General features: G+C 50.8%; 9 protein-coding genes across 9 annotated transcripts; 5 read left to right on the forward strand and 4 right to left on the reverse strand.

The window, feature by feature from the left end:
• Window positions 1–698: 698 nt before the first annotated feature.
• M437DRAFT_85173 (transcription elongation factor spt6) lies at window positions 699–5140 on the forward strand (the record flags this gene model as incomplete). Its single annotated transcript, XM_041028254.1, has 4 exons — window positions 699–860; window positions 914–1096; window positions 1151–4832; window positions 4890–5140. 4 exons carry the CDS (start codon window positions 699–701, stop codon window positions 5138–5140), a joined length of 4278 nt encoding a protein of 1425 aa, XP_040879299.1.
• A 1882-nt stretch (window positions 5141–7022) lies between these two features.
• M437DRAFT_50392 (uncharacterized protein) lies at window positions 7023–7479 on the forward strand (the record flags this gene model as incomplete). Its single annotated transcript, XM_041021998.1, has 2 exons — window positions 7023–7088; window positions 7144–7479. 2 exons carry the CDS (start codon window positions 7023–7025, stop codon window positions 7477–7479), a joined length of 402 nt encoding a protein of 133 aa, XP_040879300.1.
• A 277-nt stretch (window positions 7480–7756) lies between these two features.
• Window positions 7757–8096, reverse strand: M437DRAFT_85175 (RNA polymerase II transcription factor B subunit 5; the record flags this gene model as incomplete). Its single annotated transcript, XM_041028255.1, has 3 exons — window positions 7757–7804; window positions 7857–8008; window positions 8078–8096. The coding sequence occupies 3 exons, from the start codon at window positions 8094–8096 to the stop codon at window positions 7757–7759; spliced, it is 219 nt and encodes a 72-aa protein (XP_040879301.1).
• Window positions 8097–8602: 506 nt separating this feature from the next.
• On the forward strand, window positions 8603–9325 carry M437DRAFT_50185 (uncharacterized protein; the record flags this gene model as incomplete). The annotated part of the gene is made up of 1 exon (XM_041021962.1): window positions 8603–9325. The coding sequence occupies one exon, from the start codon at window positions 8603–8605 to the stop codon at window positions 9323–9325; it is 723 nt and encodes a 240-aa protein (XP_040879302.1).
• A 367-nt stretch (window positions 9326–9692) lies between these two features.
• On the forward strand, window positions 9693–10959 carry M437DRAFT_49904 (inositol monophosphatase; the record flags this gene model as incomplete). The annotated part of the gene is made up of 4 exons (XM_041021916.1): window positions 9693–9885; window positions 10016–10067; window positions 10130–10582; window positions 10647–10959. 4 exons carry the CDS (start codon window positions 9693–9695, stop codon window positions 10957–10959), a joined length of 1011 nt encoding a protein of 336 aa, XP_040879303.1.
• A 1191-nt stretch (window positions 10960–12150) lies between these two features.
• Window positions 12151–13790, forward strand: M437DRAFT_50335 (oxalate decarboxylase, secreted; the record flags this gene model as incomplete). The annotated part of the gene is made up of 3 exons (XM_041021988.1): window positions 12151–12585; window positions 12641–12819; window positions 12875–13790. The coding sequence occupies 3 exons, from the start codon at window positions 12151–12153 to the stop codon at window positions 13788–13790; spliced, it is 1530 nt and encodes a 509-aa protein (XP_040879304.1).
• Window positions 13791–14224: 434 nt separating this feature from the next.
• M437DRAFT_66702 (uncharacterized protein) lies at window positions 14225–18160 on the reverse strand (the record flags this gene model as incomplete). Its single annotated transcript, XM_041024804.1, has 1 exon — window positions 14225–18160. The coding sequence occupies one exon, from the start codon at window positions 18158–18160 to the stop codon at window positions 14225–14227; it is 3936 nt and encodes a 1311-aa protein (XP_040879305.1).
• Window positions 18161–19489: 1329 nt separating this feature from the next.
• M437DRAFT_29139 (Rho GTPase activation protein) lies at window positions 19490–22309 on the reverse strand (the record flags this gene model as incomplete). The annotated part of the gene is made up of 1 exon (XM_041019156.1): window positions 19490–22309. A coding segment is annotated over one exon (2820 nt), but the record flags the coding sequence as incomplete, so codon positions are not given.
• Window positions 22310–24339: 2030 nt separating this feature from the next.
• On the reverse strand, window positions 24340–25455 carry M437DRAFT_49844 (uncharacterized protein; the record flags this gene model as incomplete). The annotated part of the gene is made up of 1 exon (XM_041021904.1): window positions 24340–25455. The coding sequence occupies one exon, from the start codon at window positions 25453–25455 to the stop codon at window positions 24340–24342; it is 1116 nt and encodes a 371-aa protein (XP_040879307.1).
• Between the last annotated feature and the right edge of the window lie 1073 nt (window positions 25456–26528).

Consider the following 26528-nt stretch of genomic DNA (forward strand, 5'->3'; position numbering starts at 1 on the left):
TAATCAAGAGTGACGAATAGATGGCATGTTATATAGAAAACATCCAGGAGAAGCAACTAGCAGAAAGACAATCGACAGAGGGTAAACTTGAGACAGGCTTCGTGCTGATTGAAACCGCTGCTTCGACCTTCTACAGACCTTCTATTCCTTGTTGCACCCGACTTCCGCCCTTGGCAAATCAAACTGCCTGCCAAGCCGTGTCTCTACGGCCAAATTCTCCTTCTTTGTTCTGTCGGTGTGTGTCTAGCGTTGTTGTTTCTGATTCATGAACATGCATTTGTTGAATTGATAGATTAGCATAAAATTACACCAAATATTGTTCGAAGATGTTCCTATTGAGCATTTCTCCACTTCCTTCCTTGCTCGAGTCGTCTATCGCAAGCTCTCAGGTAGTTGCGACTGATCTTGCCGCAGTTCAGCCGGACGCAGGCGCCAAGACCGTGACGGCAGTCGCAGTTTCCAGACCTAGACAGACACGCCAGCAACTTGTAGAGGTGAAGGAGCATCTCGTCTGTTCACCAACATCACTTGACTTTCCTTCCGTCTCCATATAAAAGCACTTGCTTGCCCAACTCTATTCTTTCCCTCTCCCCTCTGCCAGCACAGCTGCTGCTGCCACGAATTGACGATCAACAACATCCACGCGCCTGTATCTCCGACCAGACAGCTTGCAACAAAACATCACATACACATCCGCCATGACGACAGCCAACTTGTTCGACCTCGACGCTGAACTCGGCAGCGAAGAAGATGAAGAGTTCGAGGGTGACGAGGAAGAACCGCGCCCAAGAAAGCAAAAGGCAAACATCGATGATTCAAGTGAGGAAGAAGAAGACGACGATGAGGAAGCCGAAAGAGAGGTGCGCATATACAAACATGACTCGTCGAAGCCTCTCTCTAACAATCCACCCAGATCCGCGAAGGTTTCATCGTCGACGAAGATGAAGAAGACGATGAGGAGCGCCGTGAGCGCCGTCGCGAAAGAAAGAAGCGTAGAAGAGAGGAGCGCGAGGCCGAAGATGCTTTGCTTGACGAGGAAGATTTGGACCTGATTGGCGAAACACATCCCGACTACCAACGTCGTCAAGAAGAGCAGGTAATTGACAACCACCGTCTACTTCACCACACGTTCTACTAACACGCCTGGAAGAGCAAATTCAAGCGCCTGAAGCGGGGTCATCGCGAAGACCGAGATCGCAACGAAGCGCGCGGCATCGACGACATCTTTAGTGACGATGAGGAGATGGCCGACGCCGATGGTAGAGCCTACGGCCGCGAACCAAGAGCCTATGCCGACGAATTCGCCGACTTTATTGAAGAGGATGAATTTCCCGACGAGGAGCGCGAAGCAATGCGCGATGCTGCCGAAGTGCGACGACCTGGAAGAGGCTATGTCGACCCCCTGCGTATGCAGAGCGGCCTGGATGAATCGGCTCAGGAAGATATGATGGCTGCTTTCGGTGACGGTACCGAGTACGACTGGGCTCTGCAATTACAAGAGGAGGGCGATGAGAACCAAGAAGGCCTGGACAAGCCGCTCGAGCTCAAGGATGTCTTCGAGCCTTCGCAACTGGCCGACAGAATGTTGACAGAGGCTGATAACATCATCCGCAACACTGATGTCCCCGAACGCTACCAGATCGCCCGCCAGCCCTTCAGGGAGATGGAATTGTCGGATGAGGAAATGAATGCTCGCATGCAAGAAGAGACACACTGGATTTCCAACTTCCTGCTTCCCAAGAAGCGTCTGGACCGCGACCTTATCGAACCCTTCCGCGAGGTCGTTGGTCACGTCTTGCGATTCATGAACGTTGAAGAACTCGAAATTCCCTTCATCCTTCACAACCGCAAAGACTATCTCATCCACGAGGAGCGTGTGCCCCTATCTCCTAACCCCAACGACCCGGATGCTCCTCAGCACGAGATCAAGGCTTCGAGATTGTTGCAAAACAGCGACCTATGGGAGATCTATGAACTGGATCTCAAGTACCGTGCCTTTGTTGAGAAGCGCGAAGCTTTGTCAAGGTCGATCGAGAGTATCCGCGATGCCATGACTGACTCGAACGACGAAATCTTCAATGACATGATCCCTGCCGCTGTCACTATGGAGGAATTGCAAGACGTCCAGGACTATCTCCACTTCCAGTACGCCGCCCAACTCAAGGATACGACCGTATACGATGCAGAGACCAATGGTACACAAAAACGAGCAAGAGGAACACGTAATGTCTGGGACAAGGTCCGCGCTGGACAAGCGTACCACATGGTTAGAGCATTCGGCATTTCTGCAGATGCTCTGGCACAAAATGCTCTCAAGGTCGGCACAAGGCAGTACACTGAGGATCCCACTGAGAGACCCGACGACATGGCCGACAAGCTGGTCGACGGAGCTGAATACTCCAGCAGTCAACAGCTTCTTGCTGCTGCAAAGGCCATGTTTGCTGAAGAACTCGCTCAAAGTCCTCGTATGCGCAAGCTTTTGCGTCAAAACTTCTACATGGATGGTGTCTTCGACTGTTTCCGTACCGAGAAGGGCTTGAAGAGAATCGATGAGGAGCACCCGTATTACGAGTTCAAGTATCTTCGTGGAAAGGACCTAAGATCAATTGTCGCCAAGCCTGAGCTTTTCTTGCGCATGCTCAAGGCCGAAGATGAAGGTCTTGTTGAGGTTCGTGTTCGCATGGAAGTCTGGGACAGGTTCAAGGACAGTCTGTACAAGAACATCATGTCCGACAACTTCAGTGAACTCGCCGATGCCTGGAACGCTTTGCGCAGAGAAGTCTTGGATATGGCCTTGGAGAAGCTCACCCGCACAATTGTCAAAGGTGTGAAGGAGAACCTCAAGACAGAGTGTGAAGCTCAAATTGCTCGCGCTTGCAGAGAGGAATACGCCAACAAGCTCGATCAAGCTCCTTACAAGCCTCGTGGCATGGTACTTGGTACCACACCTCGTGTACTCGCCTTGTCCAATGGTGCAGGCAAGCGCAACGATGCTATCTGCTGGGCGTACGTTGACGAAAACGGTCGTGTGCTTGAGAACGGCAAGTTCGTTGACATTCGCATGGGTAATAAGGAGAAGTTCCTGCCCGATGGAGCTGATGTAGCAGCATTCGTCGACCTTGTCGAGCGTCGCAAGCCTGATGTCGTTGCCGTTTCTGGCTTCTCTGTTGAAACTCGCAGACTCTACAAGGATCTCCAGGAAATCATCGAAAGCCACGACCTACGAGGTACACCATATGAAGAAGAAGATGGCTCGGAACAGAGCGACAAGCTTGATATTGTCATCACCAACGACGAAGTTGCCCGTCTTTACTACACCAGCGATCGTGCCACCGCCGAGCACCCCACCGTTCCGCCGCTTACCAGATACTGTATCGCTCTTGCAAGATACATGCAGAGTCCTCTTAAGGAGTACGCTGCCCTTGGTCGCGACATCACATCAATCTCCTTCACCTCAAATCAAACACTCATCCCTCAAGAAAAGGTGCTGAAGCATCTGGAAATGGCCATGATCGAAACTGTGAACCTGGTCGGTGTCGACGTCAATGAAGCAGTCTCTGATTCATACACTGCCAACCTTCTACAATATGTTTCGGGTCTGGGTCCTCGCAAAGCAGCACATCTTCTTAAGGTTGTCAACTCAAATGGAGGTGACCTCAACACTCGTTACGAACTTATCGGCGTATCCGATCGCAGCAGAAGAGCCGCTGTTGGCCCCAAGATTTTTGAGAACTGTGCCAGCTTCCTGTACATCAACTATGACGACTCCGAGCCGGACTCTGACTACCTGGACAACACTCGTGTGCACCCCGAGGACTACGAGACGGCGAGAAAGATTGTGGCCGATACCCTTGACATGGATGAAGAGGATGTTAAGGCTGAGATTGACGAGGCTGGTCCCAACGCTGTTGTTCGCAAGCTTATCAAGGATGACGCCCAAGACAAGCTCAATGATCTTGTGCTTGACGATTATGCTGAGGAGATTCTTCGCAAGATTGGTCTCAAGAAGAAGGCTACCCTGGAGCTCATCCGTGGTGAATTGCAACAACCTTACGAGGAACTTCGTCGCAGCTTCTACTTGCTGTCAACTGATGAAGTCTTCACCATGCTGACTGGAGAGACCAAGGAGTCGCTGACTGCAGGCATGATCGTGCCTGTTTCGATCAAGCGCACCTTCCCTGATCACATCGATGTCAAGTTGGACTGTGGTATTGATGGAACTGTCAACGAAACAGACTTCCCTGCTGGTGTCGGCAATGGTGGCGCAGAGCCTCGTCATGTCTGGCAGACACATCAGACTGTTCAGGCCAAACTTCTCGAAATTGAGCCCAAGCGTTTCACGGCAAAACTCTCGCTCAGAGAAGATGACCTGCGGGAACCTTTCCGTCGTGAGTTCGACCACGAGCCTGGACAATGGGATGAGCAACAGGAAGCTCAGGATAAGAAGGAGGCCCTTCTCGAGAAGGACGCCAAGACCGGCAGAGCTCAACGTGTTATCAAGCACCCTCTTTTCAGACCGTTCAACTCAGCTCAGGCCGAAGAGTACTTGGGTTCACAAGCACAAGGCGATGTTGTCATCAGACCATCATCAAAAGGACTCGACCATTTGGCTGTCACATGGAAAGTCTCGGAGAATGTCTTCCAACATATTGATGTGCTGGAGCTTGACAAGGAGAACGAGTTCTCTGTGGGTAGAACTCTCAAGGTTGGCGGCAAATACACATACTCAGATCTTGATGAGTTGATTGTCTTGCACGTCAAGGCAATGGCCAAGAAGGTTGATGAGATCATGACGGACGAGCGCTTCCAGAAAGGCTCGAGAGAAGCGACGAGTAAGCATCATCATATACTCACTAAACCCTCCCGATTCTTACTAACATGTACCTCAGACGAGTGGCTCAACGCCTACACAGAGGCCAACCCCATCCGCAGCATGTACGCCTTCTGCATTAACCCCAAGTACCCTGGCTACTTCGATCTATGCTTCAAAGCCGGCGCCTCAGCAAAGGTCGCAGCATGGCCCGTCAAGGTCATTCCCAACGCTTTCGAGCTCCAACGCCATCCTTACCCTGACATGCGCGCTCTGAAGAACGGCTTCAAGCTCTTGTTCTCCAAGGCCTCTGGCGTGGCTAAGCGATAGAAGCGTGCTGGTGTGTGCATGCTGATGGATGATTCTAATGCGGAAAGAGGTATATTGGATTTTGTGCTTGAGAAGGGAGGGTGTCTTACAAGTGCCCTTATAGCTGCGGAAGAAGGAGAAGAGGCTATCAAGCGGGGAGAAGCGCTTTGGGCAAGTTTTACCAGGGATTGGTATCAAAGTGATTTGGAACGTTTGCCCAAAGAATTGCAAAAGCTTCATGGTATTCATGTGCAAGGAGAAGCCAGACCCTGCATTAGAACGAAGGAGGAAAAAGCATAAACAAATTATTCTAAGATTAATTGAGCAGTGATAAAAAAAAGGTTATCTTTCATTCTGTCTTGCATACTTAAACGCGATTTTTCGTATGAGCTGGTTCGTCATGTTGTCGCGCCAGATCAGCAGCTCGGCCGAATTTGCTATATCATTGATCTTGTGTGCCAGTCATCTATGTTCGTGTATGTAATCACAGAGAAGTAAGACGGAACGGCTTAGAAGTTTCTACTTCAGTTGTTCTTCGTGTAGCCCATGGTGCTGAACTGTTGATGTCTACCTTGTAAGGAGCTCTCATGCTTCACTCAAGTCAATCGTTTTCAGAAGCTCAGTAGCTTCACTGAATCTACTATAAAATTGACGTCGACACTTGTATCTTGGTTTCCCAGCAACTCGACTTGGTGACACTGGGCCCATGATCCAGGATTCGTTCTCTTATTGGTCGATGGATATTACGAAGGGCGAGAAACAATTTGCACGGGTCTGTAAGCTTGCAATCCTCTACACTTTCTCCTAACGCAGGGTCAAGTAGATCATATCAAGAAACTTCAAGACCACTTCTATGACGGCAGAGGAGAGTGGCAGATAAGGATTAGGGTCTAGTGACCTGGTCATTTATGTGTGTTATGCTGCCCTTGGTGGTGGCAGAATAATCCCTACATATCTTGAGCATGATAAAGAGATTTCTTGCTCAAGGCCAGGCACGCACTGCTTCACGGAGGCAGATATCGGTAGGAGCAGAGTTGCGAGGTTGAAGGTGTGGCTTGCATTTTGTATTAGTTGAGCTAGATGTGAATGTAAAGGCAGCTTCCTTGTGATCGGCTAGTGATGAGGAGGGTTTATGAGAGCACGGCACACTCACCGTTCTGTTGGTTTCATATGGTTGTGGCACTGAGCTATCTTGCTACAACGTGGAAGGAGTTAGAACCGTCGAGTGCATGGTGTCCTATTCTTTTAAGCTGACCATTCACGCAGATGGGACCAGATTCGATGTAGAGATTGTTCGAGACTGTGTCGCATCCGCGATAGCTCATGTATATGATAGATGGGCATGGTATAGATAGCATGCTAGTCGGAGCGGATGACTTGGCAGGCAGAGCATGGTAGGGGAAGGTGTATATCGACCATATTGTGCTTCACCACGATGTCTACGATCAAGGCATCCAGGAGAAAACTATCTCCCTGGATGCTGTAGTCATTCACTTTGCGGTCTTAGAGCAAAACACGATCGAAATCTCTTCAGAAGTTCAAGCCGCTATGAGGTTTGATATCTTGCCTTGACTGCTGTTGATCGATGTCCTCCATGAATGTCTCAGCCGGTATACATGTGAATTGTCAACATCACTATTCATGGCCTTAGGAAGATGGTACTCGTACATCGAACTCAACAAGGCATTGACACAAGCATTGTGGCCCTTTCTGTATTACTGGCCAAAAGTCGTGGTTGGATACGATGACGCGCTGCACATCACGAGCAACACCTCGGTCGTGAGGATAGCAAGGAGAATAACGTTCAATCTACCCCGCTTACATCTTCGAGTTGAAACAACACGTCTACCTGAACGACATTTGCATCAGCAATACCTCTACTCAACATATCAATCTAGCAATCATGGTTTCAGGAAGCTGTCTTTGTGGTAAATTCGGCATCGAATACAGCGGTGAGCCTGCTTTGAAGGTATATCAAAGTTCTAATACGTGATGCTATAAAAGCTGATATGTATTGTCAATAGGCACTCTGCCACTGCACCGATTGTCAAAAGATCAGCGGCAGCGCATACAGCGTTAACAACGTCGTCTCTGGCGAGGGTTTCAAGGTGACGGGCAGCCCCAAGAGCTTCACCAAGACAGCCGACAGCGGCAAGAAGATCACGTCGTACTTCTGCGGTGATTGCGGATCCACTTTGTACCGCGATGGAGAGAACTTCCCTGGCATGAAGATTGTCAAGGCTGGTACTTTGGATGGAGATGTCTTGAACCAGAGCAAGCCCAACGTCGAGTTGTTTGCTCCTACAAGACCCAAGTGGGTCTCTGCACTTGACGGTGCTGAGCAGAAGGAGACCATGTAATGTGGTCTAGGGCTGATGGTTGTTGAAACTTCTTTGGACGAGCTGCAGAGCTCTATGAATTGGATTATTTGGATAACTGCTTGTAGTCAGTATGAGCAAGCCGCAATATACGTGGAGTTCCTACTTTGAGTGGTTTTGTAGTCGTGTCATCAGGTTTGGGATTCTCGTCTTTGGTCGTGGTCTCACGGGCAGATGCCGATGATGGTCTTCCTTGTTTGTTGACGACGGTGGATCCAGCCCTGTGGTAGGTCTTTGGAGCGACTTTCAGGTCGTAGCTCTACTCGGAGCCCGAGTCCTCTGCCTCACGAACAGTGTCTTTGAGGGCCTTGTGTGGTGTCAGTGGGAGCTCTGCGATGAGATGAGATGAATGTGTTTACGTCTTTTAGTTTTTGCTTGAGCTCCTCAAGCTTCTTGGTGTTGATCAAGCAGGTCTCGTCATCGATATCTTCAGAGATGTAGAGACCGCCATTCTCTTCGTTGATTTTGCTGATGATGGCTTTGATAGAGGGGTCGCACTGGACCAGGGTGCCTGGAGGGTTGTTAGTAGATGTTGAAATGATAAGTGCCGTGCTTTACGACAGAAGAGATGAAGGCGTACCGGCGGTAGCACGAGGCATTGTAGATGAGTTGGGATGGGACGAGGTGCAGAGCTGATGAGTATTTGGATACGGCGATGTTGATGGTTGTTAGAAAAAGAAACCTTGATGGTGATGGAATTTGATTGACGTGCTGCGTCGGGAAGCTGCGGCTCCGCGACGTTGGTTTGACATGGAAAGCGCGGCCTATGAAAGCGTCTCCCTTCGTCCTTGCAACACAGAAGTCGTCTCGACTCTGCCTGCTTCTCGCCATGTCGCCTGCCTTCCTTCTGTATTCGTGACGTTCGATATCCGACATCTCTTCGTCCAAACACCCGCCATTTCGAGCATTGCTTCGCACGTATCTTGCCCTCCCGCGAGACTTTTGATCGGATCCCGGGCTATCCGCGCCTGCACTACTTGACCCTTCGCCTGCTCCCAGTGCCTTGTACTTGCAAGACTACTCTTTCATGACCGCCATCCACCATCTGCCGTAACGGCGAGACACCGCAAGACATCGTTCGCATCCACATCACCGCATCAGCATCATGCCTGCCCCTCTGAGCTGGACTCGATTCTCACCACTCCCGCCAGCCGCCCCAATCATTCTTACGTCTACTGTTGTCTCTTCCTCACAGCATTCGAAACGAGACGACGGGGAGCAAAGTTTCGGAGAACTATACCACAACTACTTTGTCTTTGTCGCCGTCGTTATTGCCATTGCCCTTGTCGGAGGCTGCTTCTTCTACCGTCGTAAGAAGCGCATGGTTCACCAAGCCAATGTCTCACGTCAGATTGCTTTGAGCCGCGATATTGAAGACCAACGCCTACGCGCTAACAGAGGTTGGGGTTGGGGAGCTTTATCACGCGACTATTCGAGTGGTCCGACTCCTCATGGTCAGCCGCATGGTACACGAGGAGCAATGAGCCTGCCTTCCTGGGGTCGCAGAAGAGAAGAGGAGGGTCTGAACGATGCAGGCGAGGCTCCCCCTGCCTACAAATCTGCTCCGGACCACAACGATACTGTACTCGAGACTGCTCGCCCAGCCTCTCCATCCAGTCTCATTACTCCGGCTGCGCCTCGTCCAGCTTTGGCCAGAGAACATACTGGACTGAAGCCTCCAGACTATACCGAGGCTGTTGTCTCTCCCGTTGCTCCAGGCAGAGGTTCATCGAGTCTGACTGTGCCGACTTCTACTGCCACAACCACACAAACCGACCTAGGATCTGATGGCCTCCCAACATATAACGACACGCATGAACGCAGATAGATTCTGCTACGACTGTACATTCTGTTTTATTTTACTCCGGTATTCTTTTTCGATTTGGCAGCATAGCGAGGCGTTGGAGGTTTAGGATATTGAGTTGAGGAGATAAGAATGAAAGGCGCTAGGACATTATATTCTCATACCCAAGGGGACTTTCGCTTATACTTCTACACAATAGCTATTTGTCAAATATGACATTCACAACTTCGATTTATGCCTTTTTATCTCCACTGCCCCACAGATACGGAAGCGGCCCTGATCCTCCGCCTCTCGTGCGTTTTGTGGAGCAACTCTCCGGATGTCTTCCTTGGCATGAGATATCATCTTGCTCTTGAGCCTCTGACTCTTTTCTCTTATCGTGAAAGCAGACATGTCGAACACGGAGTTTACCCCAGAGCATCTCAAAGAGATTTATGATTTTGCGGTGCAATTGGCCAAAGATGCCGGACGCATGTTGATGGATGGTGTGGAGGCCAGATGCGGCAACGACAGCACTGCCGGGGTACAGCAGGAACAGATCGAGAAGGACAGCTCGGTCGATATTGTCACACAAACTGATGAAGGTTTGTATCGTCTCCAATTCATCACCTCTGACATTCTTGAACGCGGAAAAAGGAGTTCAGAGATATGACATAAAATCGTGGAGAGGTGAATCATGCTATCTGGAGTATTGGCTAACTAAACATCATACAGATGTCGAAGCCTTTGTCAAAGAACAAATTACAAAGAAATATCCCAGTCATGCGTGAGTCTCAAAACTGTCACGCCTGAGGATCTGAAAAATTTACTAACCACATCTCGCTCCAGCTTCATTGGCGAAGAAACATATTCCAAAGGCGCTTCAAAGGACTACCTTATAACTTCCGCACCAACCTGGTGTGTGGACCCTCTAGACGGCACAGTCAACTACACGCACCTATTTCCCATGTTCTGCGTCTCCATCGCCTTTATCCTCGACCACAAGCCTACCATCGGAGTCATCTACGCACCCTTTTTGAACCAGATCTTTTCCGCTTGTTCGGGCCAGGGAGCTTGGCTGAATGAGACTAGACGATTGCCTTTAGTGCGCAACCCGGTGCCGCCTATGCCTGAGCAAGCACCCAAGGGATGTGTGTTCAGCTGTGAATGGGGAAAGGATAGACGTGATGTCCCTGATGGCAATCTGTACAGAAAGATTGAGAGTTTCTTGAATATGGCGGGAGAGATTGGAGGTAGAGGAGGTAAGGGTGGTATGGTGCATGGTGTGAGGAGTCTTGGAAGGTATGTTTTCTCTTCATCCTATCTTACATCTTACCTTCCTCAAATTGCTAACCTTGCAAAACAGTGCAACTCTAGATCTTGCTTATGTAGCTATGGGATCATTCGATATCTGGTGGGAAGGCGGATGCTGGGAGTGGGATGTGGCAGCAGGCATCTGTTTGCTACAAGAAGCAGGTGGTTTGGTCACTACTGCTAATCCTCCTGAAGATCCTGTTACAGCTGCGATTGAGGATGTTAGGTTGGGCAGTAGATTGTATCTTGCCATCAGACCTGCTGGACCTTCGGCAACAGAGACAGGAAGACAAAGCCAGGAAAGAGTGGTAAGAGAAGTCTGGAAGAGGGTCAGACACCTCGAGTACACGAGACCTGGCGCATAGTGGGTGGCAGTATTAAAGACTGCAATAGATCAAGCATTGAGGCCTCGATCAGAAGAAGAGGCTGAGATGTTGGACATGTATATAAACAACAACACCAATGCTTTCTTCAAGGACACCTCCCTAGCACTCACACCGAATCATTGTATTGCTATCTCCTTCGTATTGCTAATAGAGGTCCATCGCCAGATTACTAGCCGCGTACTTACGAATCACGTCTTCTACCCATCATAAGTGCGTGGACAATACGTTTTGATGCTATCTCGAATCTCGTACACCGCATCGCATCGCATCGCCACGCGTACGCGTACCATCTCTCGAATTTGCAAGATGTCTCTCAGATGCCGATGCTTCCGGACGAATCGAGCGTAAGAATAAGGCTCGGGATGTGCAAAAGCTTGGGGAGAGCAATTAAAAAATGAGGGGAAGAAGTGACGACATGATTTGGAAACGTGCCTCTGCGGTTGCGGAGGTTCGTTTGTCCTCGCATGTTTGAGCCTCCATGCACGCCTACTTTGACAGGTAACTTTGTACCTTTTCGAAATCTCGACATCATGCCTCGCTTGCTTGAGATTATGGCGGCTTGCGATTGATTGCAATACATGAGGCTAGAGGTCTTGTCGTACGGACAACTTATGGAAATCGATTCGAGAAGCTCTCTTGCTTGAACACTCGACAGGTTTCAATGAGCTTTATTACCAATTCCCTTTTAGTCTCGAGGGTTTATACGAACGGCTACGATTCACTTCTTCGAGAACAGCTTCCGTAAACTGTCAGCAAACATCAAGGTGCGGCTTATACCGCCACAAGGACCTAAGATCAAGAATGATCGTCATCGGGTTCGACCTCCGCTTGCGGCTTCGAAGCGTTGTGAGCAGTTGACTTTTGACCTGGTCCTTCGGCAGTTTGGCACGACCAATTGAAACAGTGACAACATGCCGTCGCAAGAATTTCCAATCTATCACGCTCTGTCCGTTTCAGCCGATCGTACTCCTAGTGCACTTTTCGCATAGCCTCCGCAACTTTCCTGGAGCGGTTACGCCTCAGAATTTACCATTATGACGAACTACTTTCACGACATGTGTAGCCGAGTGGCCGCGGGGTATTGGTTGTGCTACCCTGATATATAAGATGGTTCTCTGAGCCTTTGAGGCGAAAGCTTTTTGACTCTTTTCATTTTTACGTCGACCTACCATGAGGACAGGAACTTCTTTCGTTGCGGCTGCAGGCCTGCTGAGCTCTGTGTTTGCTGCTCCTGCTCCTGCACCTGCAGCAGACCGTCTTAAGGCTCGACAAGAGTCTGCAGTTCAATTCTTGGACAACATCAATAACCCTACCGCCACTCCATTTGGACCTGCAGGTGCTTCCGGCCAGCTCAGAGGAGGATCTGAACTCCTAGGCTTCAACCCTACCAATGTCATCAAATCGGACAACCCTGCTGTTGTGCCATCAAGTGCCTACAGTGTAGGTCCCCTCCAGACTGCAGATGCAGACACTGGATTCTACCTTGATCTCAGTCAGATTGAGAACCCACAGCCCATTCGTGGTGCAGGAGGAAAATCACCCACAGACCCTGGACCAAGGAATGAGATGATTGAGAAGCAGAACCCCGACTTGTATGCTCCTCCAGTAAGTTTCACCGAGCTTTCCTCGCCATAGACTCATCTAATCACTCAAACTACAGGGCACCGACGCCGGCGATGTTTCGAACGCAAAGTGGCCCCTTGGTCTCTCCCACAACAGACACGGGTTGAACGGCGCAGGATGGGCAAGACAACAGAACATTGACATTCTCCCCGTAGCCAAGAACATGGCCGGTGTGGATATGCATCTCGAGCCTTACGCATACAGAGAATTGCATTGGTGAGTTATACTTCTCCCATCTCCTAGCAACCCACCCGTCTGACCGAATTCCTAGGCACGTAGCAAATGAATGGTCCTACATCCTAAACGGCTCCGTCCGCATCAACGCCGTCAATGAAGCCGGCGAGACCTTCACCGACGACCTCTCTCAAGGCGACGTCTGGTTCTTCCCAGCCGGAGTCCCTCACAGCATCCAAGCCGGCCCTACCGGCGTCGAATTCCTTCTCGTCTTCGACGAAGGCTCTTTCAGTGAAGACAACACCTTCCTCGTCTCCGAACTCTTTGCCAGAAACCCCAAGTCCGTCTTGGCCAAGGACCTTCGCGTCGATATCTCAGCTCTCGACCACATTCCCCAGGACCAGCTGTATATTTTCAACGGCTCTGCTTTCCCAGCCAATGTTTCTGACCCAGCGAACAACGTCACTGGCCCCGCAGGCAACATCCCCAACTCCAAAGGCTACTCGTACCATTTCTCCGAACAAGCACCCTACGAAGTCCCCGGCGGCAGTGTAAAAATCCTCGACACCCAGACTTTCCCAGCAGCCTTCGATTTCGCCGTCGGTCTCTTCACCATCAAACCTGGTGCCATGCGCGAACTCCACTGGCACACCACCAGCGACGAATGGGACTTTATCCTATCGGGCCAAGGCCGTCTAACTCTCTTCCAAGCACCCCAAGCCTCGCGCACGTTTGACTTCCAAGCCGGCGATGTAGGCTATGTTCCTGTGGTTACCGCACACTACCTCGAAAACACCGGCACGGAAGATTTGATCTATATTGAGGTGCTACAGGCGCCGATTTATAACGATATCAGTGTTGCGCAGTGGCTGGGCTTGACACCTAAACAGGTTGTCAAGGAGCATTTGGGCTTTAGCGAGGATACGCTTAATCGTCTTCCTAAGATCAAGCCGTTTATTCTTCCTGGAAGTACGGATTTGGGCGAGACAAACTTTACGAGCGAGGTTGAGTAAAGTGATTGAGTTTGACGACGTTTCTTTCAGATGGAAAAGATGATGGATTGAGTAATTGGAAGCAAGCATAACTGCTGGTAGATGAATATAATGAATTGAACAACGAGTCTATACCTGTCTACGACGTGTGTGTGCTGTGATGCTGGAGCTGTTCTCAAAGAAGAAAAGGTCGTCATCATAGAGACACTCCTATGCCCAGACTTTGACCTAGGCGTGCAACTGTATATCTCCCATGTTGAACATGAAGGTCAATCATGGATATGACAGTCTTGCTAATCCCTGAGACACATTCAATCTGCAGCCTTACCAATTGACGAACGATAAGAGAGGCAAGAAACGAGAACATGCATGTAGAGATGCAAGATTGAATTACGACCACGCTTATGCCTTGCTATCTCAAACTTCAACATCAACAAGCATTAAAACCAATCCACCTACTCAAATCCACCACCAACCCTTCCCAAAGCACCAAGCGCACCCCCAGCCTTGCGTCTCAAACCCGCAATCTTCCTAACATTCTCTTCCCTCCTCTTCGCCGCCTTCTGCACAATCTCCTGTCTCTCCGCCTCTCTGGCTTGGTAATTGATACTGCTCTTCTTCGACCCTCCATTTCTGATCCCACTACTACTTTCCCTGTTCAAAGCAGGAGGAGGTCTGTTTTCAGTGAACGAGGTATTGTTGACGGTGGCTTTGCGGAGCAGAGATGCTGGTTTGAAGGAGATGCTGCCTCTGGAGTTTTGGGAGAGGGATGTGAATGCGAGGTTCGAGTCCGCAGTTTCGGCAATGGACGAGGCTTGTTTCTTGAGGGTTAGGCGGTCGATGATGGAGTCCTTGGCGGGGACTCTGCGAGCGGAGGCGGGAGCTCTGGGCTCAGAAGATTTGGCGCGGACTTCTCTTTCTTCGTCTGAAGACAGTAAGATTTCAGAAGCCAGCTCTTCGTTCGACGGATCGTCAATGAGGAAAGACAACGAATCGCGGACTTCAGCCAATGATTTGGGTTTGCGGAAGGTGTCGCTGAGGCCGGAGCGGCGGAGAGAAGACGCTGCGACGGACTTTTTCTTTTGCAAAGGCTGTTCTTGTTGCGATGACTGGCTGGGCTCCAGGACATCAGCTGGTCGTTTCAAGGCATTAGACTGTTCTTCGTTGCCTGCTTGGGAAGCAGTAGGTTGAGATGCAGAAGGTTGTTGTTGTGAGTCGACCATCTCAGCATCGTCATCAACATCGAGGCCATCCAGGAAGTCAACATCGTTGGCTTCATCTCTGTCTTCGATAGCGCGGAGGAAGGCTTCTTTCTTGTCGTTGCTGCCAAGTTTACCCAATGTCTCGTCTTGAAGCAGAAGTTTGCGCTTGCGAGCTTCTTCGCGTTGCCTGCGGCGTCTTCTTTCGACCAACTGATCATCTTCATCCGAGTCGAGTTCGAAAGCATTGTTTCCGCGTTTGCGTCGCAAAGCACCAGACATGAGATCCTTGTACAACTTGCTCGTCTGAGCCTCATCTTGAACGCGCGACTTCTCGGCGTAAAGAGCTGCTAGTTGACGCTCATCGACCTTGACATCGGTTTCATCAATCATTTGCTTGTCGTCTTCGTCACCAGAGCCTGCATCTTCGTCGTCACTGGCACCTCCAAGACCGTGGTATTCGTCCTCTGATTCCTCGGCTTGCTCATCAACCATGCCCTTGGCATTACTCTTTTGCTTGTCAAATTCAGGTTGAGCGGGTTTCTTCGCTGCTTGACGCATGACGCTGAAGGCATCAGACGGTTTCTCGACGGCAGCAGGTGCAGATGACGGCACTGCCTCTTCATCCTCCTCCTGGTCGATTTCGGATCGTCTGACCAAACGACCACGACGCTGCACGATTGGAGATTCCGGCACACCGAGCATGACTGTCTCGACAGTAGACGAAGGTGCACGCAATCGGTCAGCAAGAGGGGTAAGGTTAGGGTCGAAGCCAACATCCTGAGATGGGTCTGGAATCTGAGAGAGCTGCGACATTTGTTGGACTGCAGGCGAGTCTACAGAAGGCTGAGGGAATCGGAGATCCATCTGCTGAGTAGGCTCGTTGGCCTGAGCCTGAGTCGCATCGACTTGACTGTCCGCCACAGCATCCTGAGAATCCTCAAAGAGGGGTAGCGAAGGCATCGGTGCAGAGGTAGGAATATTGCGGAGCATCTCGAAAGAATCCTGATCCTGTGAGATCATGCCAGAGGCTTGAGTGTCTTCCATGGTTCCGGCGAACATCTGTGACATGTCCAAGGGAGCAGAAGGTGTCTGTCCGAAGCCAAATGCAGCAGCAAGCTCATCATTGATACCGTCACCCGTTGGACGCTGGGTCGTAGGTTCATCTTCGTCCTCATCGTCCTCGATGACATGTTTCCTGCGTGCTCTTCTAGATTTGGGCAGTTGAGATTCGTCGTCTTCTGGTGTTTCGACTTCAGCCTGTTCCTCGGTCTCTTCAAGGTCGTCCTGATCTTCTTCGCCAGCCTCGGCATCAATCATGTCGTGGTCGCCAGTGTCTTCCTCCTCAGAACCTGAGAGTTCGATATCCTCTTCCTCCTCCTCTTCATCCTCTTCTGCTGGAGCCTTGCCTTCTTCGTCGCTGCCAACATAGTCCTCATCTTCACTCTCATCCGAGCTGATAGCAACATCTTCTCCATTAGCTTTGGCAGTAGCTTTCTCTTGCTTGCGCAATTTTTCGGCCTCTTCTCTTGCCTTGCCTAGCATGTCTTCGATTTGCATCTGCTCTCTTTCTCGCTCTTCCTCGGTCAAGATGACAATGCCCTTGGCACGCAACTCAGCAAGTCTCGCAGCACGTTCTTGATTTGCGATCTCACGAGCGCGTTGACGGAGTTGGATCTCGAGTTGTTGAGGTGAGATAGATGGCTTCTGTCCTTTCTTGCTGCGAATTCTGTCGCCGTTGCCAGTCAGCTGGGCAAGGTGTCGAAGCATCAGCATGGTCCTGCCCTCAGGAGTTTGAGCCTTGGGGACTTGATTGAACATGGCAAGAGGATCGTGGACGATTTCAAGATCATCGTCATCGTCTTCCTTAGATTTAATGAGTTTGCTGTGGGTAGGGATCTTGACGCGGACCTTGCGGATCGGTATCGACTTCTGATCGGTAGGTGCCTTGGTCATAGGAGCCTTCCCTTTGTCGATTGCCTCCCTGGGTTGAGTGAGAACTTCCTGAGGAGACGGCAACTCTTCATCAGATTCTTCAATGAATGCCGTGTTTGCAGCAGAGTGCGCGGAAACGGTCTTCAAAGAGTCGTCGATGCCGGGAGGGCTCGACGGTGGCGTATCGCGGTCCTTGTCTGCGCCAGTCTCCGAGAAGGGTTCTGGTGGAGGAGAGGAAGATGTGACATCTGCAGCGTTTGTGACATTCGCAAGGCCAGAAGAAGTCTTGGGACGGTTGAAAGCAGACAGGAAGTCTTGTGGTGTGAATCGCTTCTTGACCTTGGCTTGATGTGTCAATTGCATGTTCCTCTTGATCCTCTGTGTCTCCCTGTTCATCTCTTCCAAAGCCTTCTTACTAGCTTTGCGTGTAGGTCTTGCAGATTGGGTGAGTCGTCGTTCGGTGGCTTCATCTCTTGTATCCTCGTCGTTGAATAAGTCTGATAGAGGAGCTTGGCCGGTGGTGGCACGTTCTTCCGCTGCTTCTCTTTCTGCCTGCTCTCTGGCCAATCTTTCTGCACGGCGACGGTTGACGAGATCGCGAAGTCGAGAAGGTGCCGATGGGTCTGTAGGAAGATCCGAGTCCGAGTCTCCTGAGTGGTTCGAGTTGTCGTCGACGGATCGTCTCTGTTCGGGAGCTGGCGACATGAATAAGCCAGGACTTTCTGATCTAGTAGAAGTTGCTGGAGTGGAGGCTCGGTTCACAAGTCTCCTGCGAGGAGGGCTGAGCTGAGGTGTTTCCGCACGAGCAGTCTCGATCGATCTTGTAGTTTCGATGGGAGACTTATCGGCAGAAGGAGCCTTTTTCGAAGCCATAAGGTCTCTTTTGATCTTTTGGTAGACATCCTCGTCTTCTGAAGACGACTCTTCCTGAACTGGAGGGGCCGCTCCTCCCATTCTAGCTGCCAATTTGCCTCTCGGCCTGAAAACAGGTTCATCCTCCTCTTCGCTTTGATCGTCATCATTATCAATTGACGCGTTAATGGTACGCGTCGTGCTTGCTGATTGTGCCGTGAGAGTTGGTCTCGTTGTAGGCTTGACAGGAACGCCAGCGTCATCGTCAGATTCTTCGTCAAAAGCAGCCATAAGCTTTCTCATCCTAGTTCCAGGCGATTCGAGAGCCATTGATACGATAGAAGAGCTATCATCTGCTGGTGTCGAAGCGCGACTCGAGCGCGTCGAACGCGCCGGAGAAGACATTGTTGTTGATGTTGTATGTATTGTTGAAGGCCGTAAGAAGGTAGGATGATCGCTGCTGGTTAAAAAATGGGAAATAATATGGATGAATGCAAGAATTGGTCAGGTGTGCAAGAGTGGTATGGTAGAGTTGGTAGACAATAGACAGGATGATGCTCCGAGCTGAAATTCCGCGATGGACAGACGCGACGCGACAAGCCAAGAATTTTGATTGCTTCCCAGCCTCCTCTACCAGCTACTCACCATCGTCGGTCAAGAACGTCAATGCAGCATGAGCGATACCTAGATAGCAAGGAATTATGCCTTGAACTCAATCTTCACACAATATATGTTAGCAGGAAAAGGCGCCTGCTGTCCAACAAGAGGTCATTCGTAGCTGAAAAAGATGGAAATATGAACATTTATTTCGTGACAAGAAACGTGCCAAAAAATGCTACATCAATGCACGCTTCTAACAAAAGAATAACAAACTCAATGAAAAACATACACATGAAAAAGAAGAAATTGACCACACGCGCCCTATCCTGTTCATCCCGCTTCTACCCAGGCATATCGTGTCAAGAACAACCCTCCCGTACGCGTAGATCAGAAAAAGACCCCGACCCAGAGCAATACATGTAAACAGAAAATGAAAAAAATGCTTTTCGGAGCTCTCGCCATTCCTTCGAGGCTTCACTCCTTGTCTTTATCCTTGTCCTTTTGCTCATTCTTTCGTCGTAAGCCAGTGAGGCCGGGTATAAAGTCTTTGAGTCGTCGTTCTCTTTCTTCGCGCTTAGCTTTTTCTTTCTTCTCCTTTTCGCGCTCTCTTCTCTCGCGTTCGCGCGCTAGACTAGGCAACGCGGTTGTGGTGTCTGTTTCGCTGCTAACGACACTTCCACTGACGCTGCCGTCGCGAGGACGTTCAGTAGACTTGCGCTCGCGGTCCCGTTGAGGGAAGTGCATGTTGAGGCTCGCAGAGGTAAGATCGCGCGGAAGTGCCGGATTGCCAGGAGGCATGAATCCAGTGCCGATGTTGTTGCTATACGAACCAGATGCCGAGACCGAGGCGGTTGACGTGCCTGGTCTCGCTATATCGAAGCTAGTCTTGTCGAAATGGCGATTGTCGTGGCTCAGAATACTCACTGCTGCCGTTTGAGCACCTCCGTCGCGGTCCTCTTCCCATGATGGTGGTGGGTGGCCTTCGGTATCTGCGCTGTAGCGTCCAAGCCCGATTCCTCCAGCGCTGTACCCACGGCCTCTTGCCAAATCATGCTGAGCAGCCTGGCCCACATCATCAAAGGAATCGCGAGTTGGTACGTCAAGCGCATCGTCAATACGAGCGCCATTGTCTAGCAGCGATGTGGTTTGCAATTGGTCGATGAGCTCTTCCCAGCGGAAGCTGAGCGCAGAGTTAGGGCGTTCAGCGCGCTCGGCACGAGACAGACACTCTTTTGTCTGGGCATCGAGGGTTCTGCAAAGTTTATGGAAAGTCAAGAGATCGCCATCTTCCTTGCCAATCTGTGCTGCTAACAACTCCGCTTCACTTCCGTTGGTCGTGCCTTGTAGCCAGAGTTCGACTAGGCTTGCGATCTCACGACTTTGGTCAATGAGGTATGGCAGGCTGGGGGACCCTTCACGACTAGTCATCGGAAGACGAGACTGAATGGCCAGTGGAGTCGAGTAAGAGGTCGGCTTTTGACCAATCATGCCATCCGGAGCAGATATTGAACAGATGTCGTTGATGAAAGTCTTGAAAGCTTCCCGATGATCTGTGAGGAAAGCGTTCATGGGTTCCATCCAGTGTTCTTTGCTACCAAACGAGGCCATGTTGGCAAGGCCTTGGAGTGACTTTGCAATCAAGGTGAAGGTTCGGCGAGCACGAGGCTTGGGATCGTCCTTGAGAAGGCCAAACAGCTTAGGGTTCAGAACTGCTGGGCAAAAGAAGCGCAGGAACAAGAAACCAGAAACACTGCTGTAGCTGACACTTCTCAAGAAGTCGCCATATCTGTCTTCTGCGCAAGCTCTGATGTGTCTGAATATGACTCTCAGCTCCGGAGGGGCATTCCTGGCACTGACTTTGATTGTATTCCAGACCGATTTGGTGCAGTTGATCAGCCTGTCCCAATTTTTCTTGAGATCATGCTGGTTTGTTACTCGGTTGGGATCAACTTCACAGTCAGGGTCCTTCTCATTGATGTCCTTGATGATGGGACCAAGGCATTCAAGAAGGTACTCCTTGCCTACTCTACGCATGTGCGAGTCCAAAGATTTAGTGAGCAGGGTATTGCCGCGGAAGAGCAAGTTTGCTTCCAGTGTGGCATTCTTGTTCATATCACGAACCATGAGTTCTCGCTCGCTAGCAGCAGTAACATTTGCGTCTGCTTCATTGTTGCTGTTTGCCATGCGACGGGTATATCTCATACGAGAAACAGGCGTTTCTTTGTGTACGCCATCAATCTCTTCTTCAACCAGAGCCATGATCCATTCAGTGACTTGGCCAGATACTTGGAAGATGTTCAGCAGCAAATCTGACAACCGTCGCAGTTCAGTCGGGATCATCTGAGCAACCTGCAGCGTAAGCTCGTTCGAGAAATTGTGCAGCAGATCATTCAAGGGTTTGTAGTCCTTGGCCATAAGAATGACATTTTCTTCTGCGCGAGCCTTGATCAAAATTTCGCCAACATTTTCGTCGTGCTGGTTCATGACGGGCCACCACTTTTCGACTTCTTTGCTCGCTTCTAGTTCTTCGAGGTATATCTCGATTTTGCCGAGTGTTTGGTCGTTTTGTACAGGCATGAATCCAGCAGAACCGCCAGTCTTTTGCGAAGGGTCTAGTAGACCATAGGCTTCATGCACAAGTCGTAGTTCGTGTTGTTCGCGAGGGCTCGAGAGATCCGGTGGGCGACGCTTCAATAAGACGGAAGCGGAGGTAAGGACGGCGGGCAGATCTAAGTAGTCGAACTCCTCGCGCCAAAAGGGCGCCATTGATTCATGTTTGATTTGTGTCTTGCCTCGGGTTTCACCGTCCAGATGAATCTCAACATAGTATCCGTCCGAGAGTTCAGGCTTGTTTGTGGCATTGTTATTGTTATGACGATTTGAATGGTGGTGGTTGAACTCAGCCAATGAGCTCAAAGGAGCATGCGGTAGCTTGGCTTCAATTATGCGAATAGATAAAGCGCGCTCCATGCGGAACATTTCAATCTTCTCATTGGCCATCATGGTATCGAAGGCGGTAGATGAAGGGGTATCAGGAATAATAGCAGATTCGTCAGAGTGGCCATTAGGTTTAGGTCCATAGAGTTGTGGTATCGTGAAAGCTCTCAGCAAAACAAACCAAACTTCGTAAAGAACACGAGTTTCCAAAGAGAGGTATATGGGTCGAATGGCGGTGGTGACAGTGGCACCAGATGTGTACTGAGGATAGATGGCTATGCAAAAGTCGTTGTCCAAGACAGAAGGATCCAATCTTTGAACAGCGCTGCGAGAGAGCTGGGAGAGCTGAACAACAGAAAGAAGTGTAGAACCAGATTCGGCGTAGAGTTTGAGTTCTCCGTTCTCACGCAGAGTACAAGATACACGCCTCCACCAGTGCGAGCCGTAACTTTGGAAGCGCGAAGGTGAAGGTTTGAGCGATCTCGGAGTGCCGGCGTTGGCGTATGAAATGTTGCTATCCCAGTAAATCATAGGGCCGACTTTAATAATGGGGGCTTCCTTTAGTGTGAGAGACATCTCGGAATTACGTCTGCTATCAGTCAAGGTGATGCCTTGCACGACAGGAGACTGAGGTTTTGTCATCTTGTTGTGAATGCCTCTTGGACGAATTGGTTGCCAACAAAGTAAAGCGGCAAACCACGAGTCAAAGTCTTTTCGATCTTTGAGACGAATGTGCAATTGTAATGTCGAGTTGGGCACCGAGATGTCAAGATAGGGCATCTGAGTGTCTTCATCCATGGCAGTGCGTACTTGACAACCGCGTAGATCGGGAATGAGGGTGCGATTTGGAGATTGAACATCAGCCTCACACAGCAGACTGCCCGTGTCCTCCTGAATGTAGCAGTATGACTGGAGCCACATCGCTGAAGCACCACGACGGAACCAAAGCGTGCCTGACATACGGCCACATAATGTCTTCATAAGATGTAGAATTCGACGGGCGCTTGAATTGGGCAGGGCACCAGATACACTGGCGGTATCAGAGGAGATGGGCGAGCGCGGACGTTTCGAAGCGGAGGACGACGTGGATTGTGAGGGATCGAAGGACGAGGTGGATGCTTGCTGGATCGAAGTGGTTTCGCTACTAGTGAGGTGGATCGACCCATGGCGCAGACGGCTGCCGGGGTGGAGAGCAGACGCAGGCGACACTTCACGCGAGGCGCCCTCGTCGAGCGTTCTCGTACGGTTGCGACGAGTGGCCGATGTCGATGTGTACTGCAAGCGATTGCGCGCATTGTCAGTCGACTCGCTGCGTGCAAGTAATAAGGAACGGGGACTATCGCGATCTCTCTTGAGACTGGTCCGGGGAGAAGAGCCCAGCACGTGGCCCTCAATGTTAATCGTTGTCTCTTCGACGACCGAGTCGGGAGTCACTGTGCGAATTGTGTTGTCGCTGCGAGCAGATCGAGGTCCGGGGAAGTGCTGTTCGCGCACTTCGGTCGTCGTCTGTATGATGCTTTGTTGTACTGGCTGGCTCTGTGACATGGCGGACCGCTCCTGGTTGAGGTATTCATCGTACAGGCTGGGCTGCTTCCTGCGGCGGCTCGACTGCTCCGACCATTTCTGGCGAGGGGCTGGTTCCATATGAGCTCTCATGCTTTTTCCGAGGCTGAGGCGAGCTCAGGCTTGCTATACGAGCCCCGCGCGACTGGCGAGGGGTGAAGCAATCGGGCCCGTCAGCAGCAGCGGCGCCTTGAGGGTTGCGATGGGGTAGTGGTCGATTGAGCGAGACGACGCGCTACAGCAGACATGGGGCCGCGATGCCTGCTGTGCGGAGCGGGTGTCCAGTTATATACAATCGTGTGGCCGCGGAGGGAGGGGATGGATGCAACGCTGAGAATGCACGAGTCTAGTTTCTCTCGCAAGCGCAATGTGTTGGCAAAGGGTGAATTGTGTTGGCGAGCTTTGCGAAGAAGATGGAAAGGATGAATGCGTCGTCGTCGTTGTTGCAGTGGTTGCTGTGCTAGCACTGGTGCTCAGTGCTCTCTGGGTGCAGAAAGCCAACGGCGCGCTCGAACTGCCTGCCCTGGTCTGCTACGCTACTCGCTATGAAGACGGCAAACTGCCAGCTGCTGCTAACGTTTCCCTTCGTTCTCGCTTCTCTGCTTGCCTATCCTCTTGACCGCTGCTTCGATCTTGCTCCTCGGCACATGACAAGGAAAGCCCGCTTAAGAATATCAAATTGTCACTCTAGGGCGGCCTGATGAAAACTCCCCTACTCCTATATTGCCCTTGTCACCTTGCAAGAAGCCGCAGCTTTCCCAAACTTGTCCCTCTGACAGGTCTGATTGGTCAGCCCAAGGAAAAAGGTCCAGACGCTGAGACGCCGCGCGCTGCGCCGTCGGCGCCGACAAGATCCAGCAACCAACACCCAGGAACCAGGCGAGCAGCCCAAGTTTCAAGGTGCTCGAGCAGAACGCCTTTGGCGAAACACTTGTCGAGGTCAAACAATCTATTTTGCCAAAAGACCTTCTGACAGAAGCTCCACCGCCTCTATCTGTGGGACCTCTTGCTCGAACGCCCTGCATATCTTTGCACAACATGCTGCTCCTGCCGTGTTTCAGGTACAGTGTACCCGTGCGTCTTGCTCACCGTCATCCTTCCTAGGCCACCAGCCAATTTCGCTCGAGATATATCGATATCTCACATCATCATCATGTCTGCGCTTGCGCAATATCCATCTATCGACAATATACATCATCTGAACTACAGGAGCGAATGATGGGCTTAGTTGGCTGTCACGTTTCAGATCATCAATATTGGAATTATGCTTCAGGTAGTGAAAGTATCGTCATAACCATACCGCCCCCTGAGAAGCAGAAGGGGAACAGAGCGCAGAGAAACAAACCAAAACCGGGAGAGAGCCAGCCCTTTGAGCGATTCATAAGCAAATACATAACAAGGAGGATTAAGAAGTGAAGAGAGTCAGCGCGTCAGCCGGCGGAGCGTATTCCGCTTCTTATCATTCGTAAAATATTTGTTATTCTTCATTTGAAGCCTTGTCTCTCAAGACCGCCATCTTCAAGGCCTGTCGAGCTTGCTGGATATGGTGCTATCTTGGTTCCTGTAAAGTCTCCGCTGGCTGTCTTGCGTAGTGCCTGGCGCATTGTCTCGATTGTGAGTTCTCCATGTTGCTGGTGATGCGGACTGCCAATTGGGCTTCGTACCGGGCTCATGTCGAAGCCCTTGATCGATGTTGGGTTGCTCCCAAGCGGTGGAGTTGTCACCTCTTGTGAATAATGTGAGGATAAAGGCGAGCGTGCCGGTGATGGCGAGCGAGCCAGAGGAGGAGAGTGGGTGCTGGCAGATAGTGGCCCGTGGTGTAGGGAGTCCTTGGATTCAGCCTGTTCTGCCTGGACAACATCTGCAAAGGAAATGAAGCTTAGCCTGCGCACGTCTGCAGGATCTAAAGCACCATAGTTTGACGCAGCATCATCAAGATCTGCCGGGTGGGAGGGTACCGAGTGGAAGCTTTCATGTTGCGAATCTTGTGGTGAAACTGGGAGCTGTGCATCTGAATGGAGAGCACTCGCTGTGCCCTCTGCGACCTTATCAATCGCGGGTTGGTGGGCTGTGTGGGTGACAATCTCGACTTGGTCCGGATCTAGATGGGTATCTGTGATAGCGAGCGAAGACGCCTCAAGAACAGCAGGGATATGATCTTCGGTCTGAATATGAGCAGGAATAGCAGGTGACAATTCGCTAGGTACAATCGATTCTTGCACGTTTCGCTCGAAGATTTGCGATGACGCTAGAGTCGAGGTGGATTGACTCGAAGTCAGCGCAAACGGTAGACGGGTCGGTGATGCAGCGACAAAGCGATTGGGCGGAGAGGGCGACGAAGTGACAGGATTCATGTTTGGTGATGCAGACGCAACTGCAGCTGTCGGCTCGGACTGGGTCGCGTCGGTATTCGCGTCGATGACGGCAGTGTTGTCGGAGGCCTTGTCCTTTCTCTTGACCAGACCAAACAATCGTCGCTTGGTGGGCTTTGCTGGATCGGTAGTGGTGGGCGATTGAGAGACTGAGCGCGAGACGATGGGGGCAGTGTCAGATTGCGAGCTGAAGGTCGAAGCAGGCGGAGAGTGGGCACGAGCAGACATGATGGGTGCGGCGGGCTTTCTTTTTGTTCAACAGGAAAGCTGCGGCTCACTTATCAACAATCAAGGATCAAGGATAAGGCCCTGGCACGTAATGAACCTTGATTTCGTAGACTGAGACTTGAGAGAAGGAACAAGAGAAACAAACGTGCGCATGTACCGACCAAGGACAAGGACCAAGCCTCTTTGGCAAACACGCAGCCTTGCTCACTGGTCAACAACGGCAATACGACAAAGCGTGACAAGCGCCTCGTCATGCGCCCATCCAAGCTCCGCTCCAGGGTCTTGGTCGCTTTCATTTTGCTTTTTGCTAACAACCAACCCTGAATAATGCTCGCCGAACACGTATGCAGGTACAGTTGCCCGTATCATGCTCAGTGAACCGTCCTTCTGAAACACTGGCTTGGGCACTTCTCCATCCCTTCAATCATCAACATCTTGTTCCAATCCACTTCCGCATCATCCAAGAGTTGTGGCTTTTGTCGCACACAATCCTCGTCATGCGTGCCCTCGGCAGCGTTGGCATCCGTCCGCTCCGAGTGTCCCCATCTTACCCGCCGCACAAAAACACCTGGAGCCGTTCAAACTCTACCGCTCAAGATAATCCGATTTCGCTTCTTTTCGCAACCACATCCGTCCAGGGACTCGGTCACTCGGCACGTACATGCTTGGGCTGGAATTGGCACTGGACAGACAATCCCACGTGAAGCCGTCCCCCGTTCATGAAGTTTCTAGAGACAACACTAAATGAGTCAGAGTGCTGCATTGCTAGACCACTGCTGTACTTGAAATCTCCAAGCCTTGCAGATACATACTTTTCGTAGATCCCATCAAATCCTTCCCAAACTGGATTCAAGTTTCAAAGACTGTTTGCAGGCTGAACTCCATATAGTCAACGTTTTGAGTAGAAGGACAAGCCAATGGTGCTGCGAAATGCTCGATGGATCGAACAAACCTTGTGATATCTTGTCTCGTTGTTATCGATCCCAAAGCAACGTTTTGCAAAGGGCACGCTCCAATACTCTACTGATATCTCACCGGCATTCGTGCAGATGATACTAGTTTTCATCAGACAT

Source organism: Aureobasidium melanogenum, assembly GCF_000721775.1.
Source record: "Aureobasidium melanogenum CBS 110374 unplaced genomic scaffold scaffold_12, whole genome shotgun sequence".
Classification (NCBI taxonomy): Eukaryota; Fungi; Ascomycota; class Dothideomycetes; order Dothideales; family Saccotheciaceae; genus Aureobasidium; species Aureobasidium melanogenum.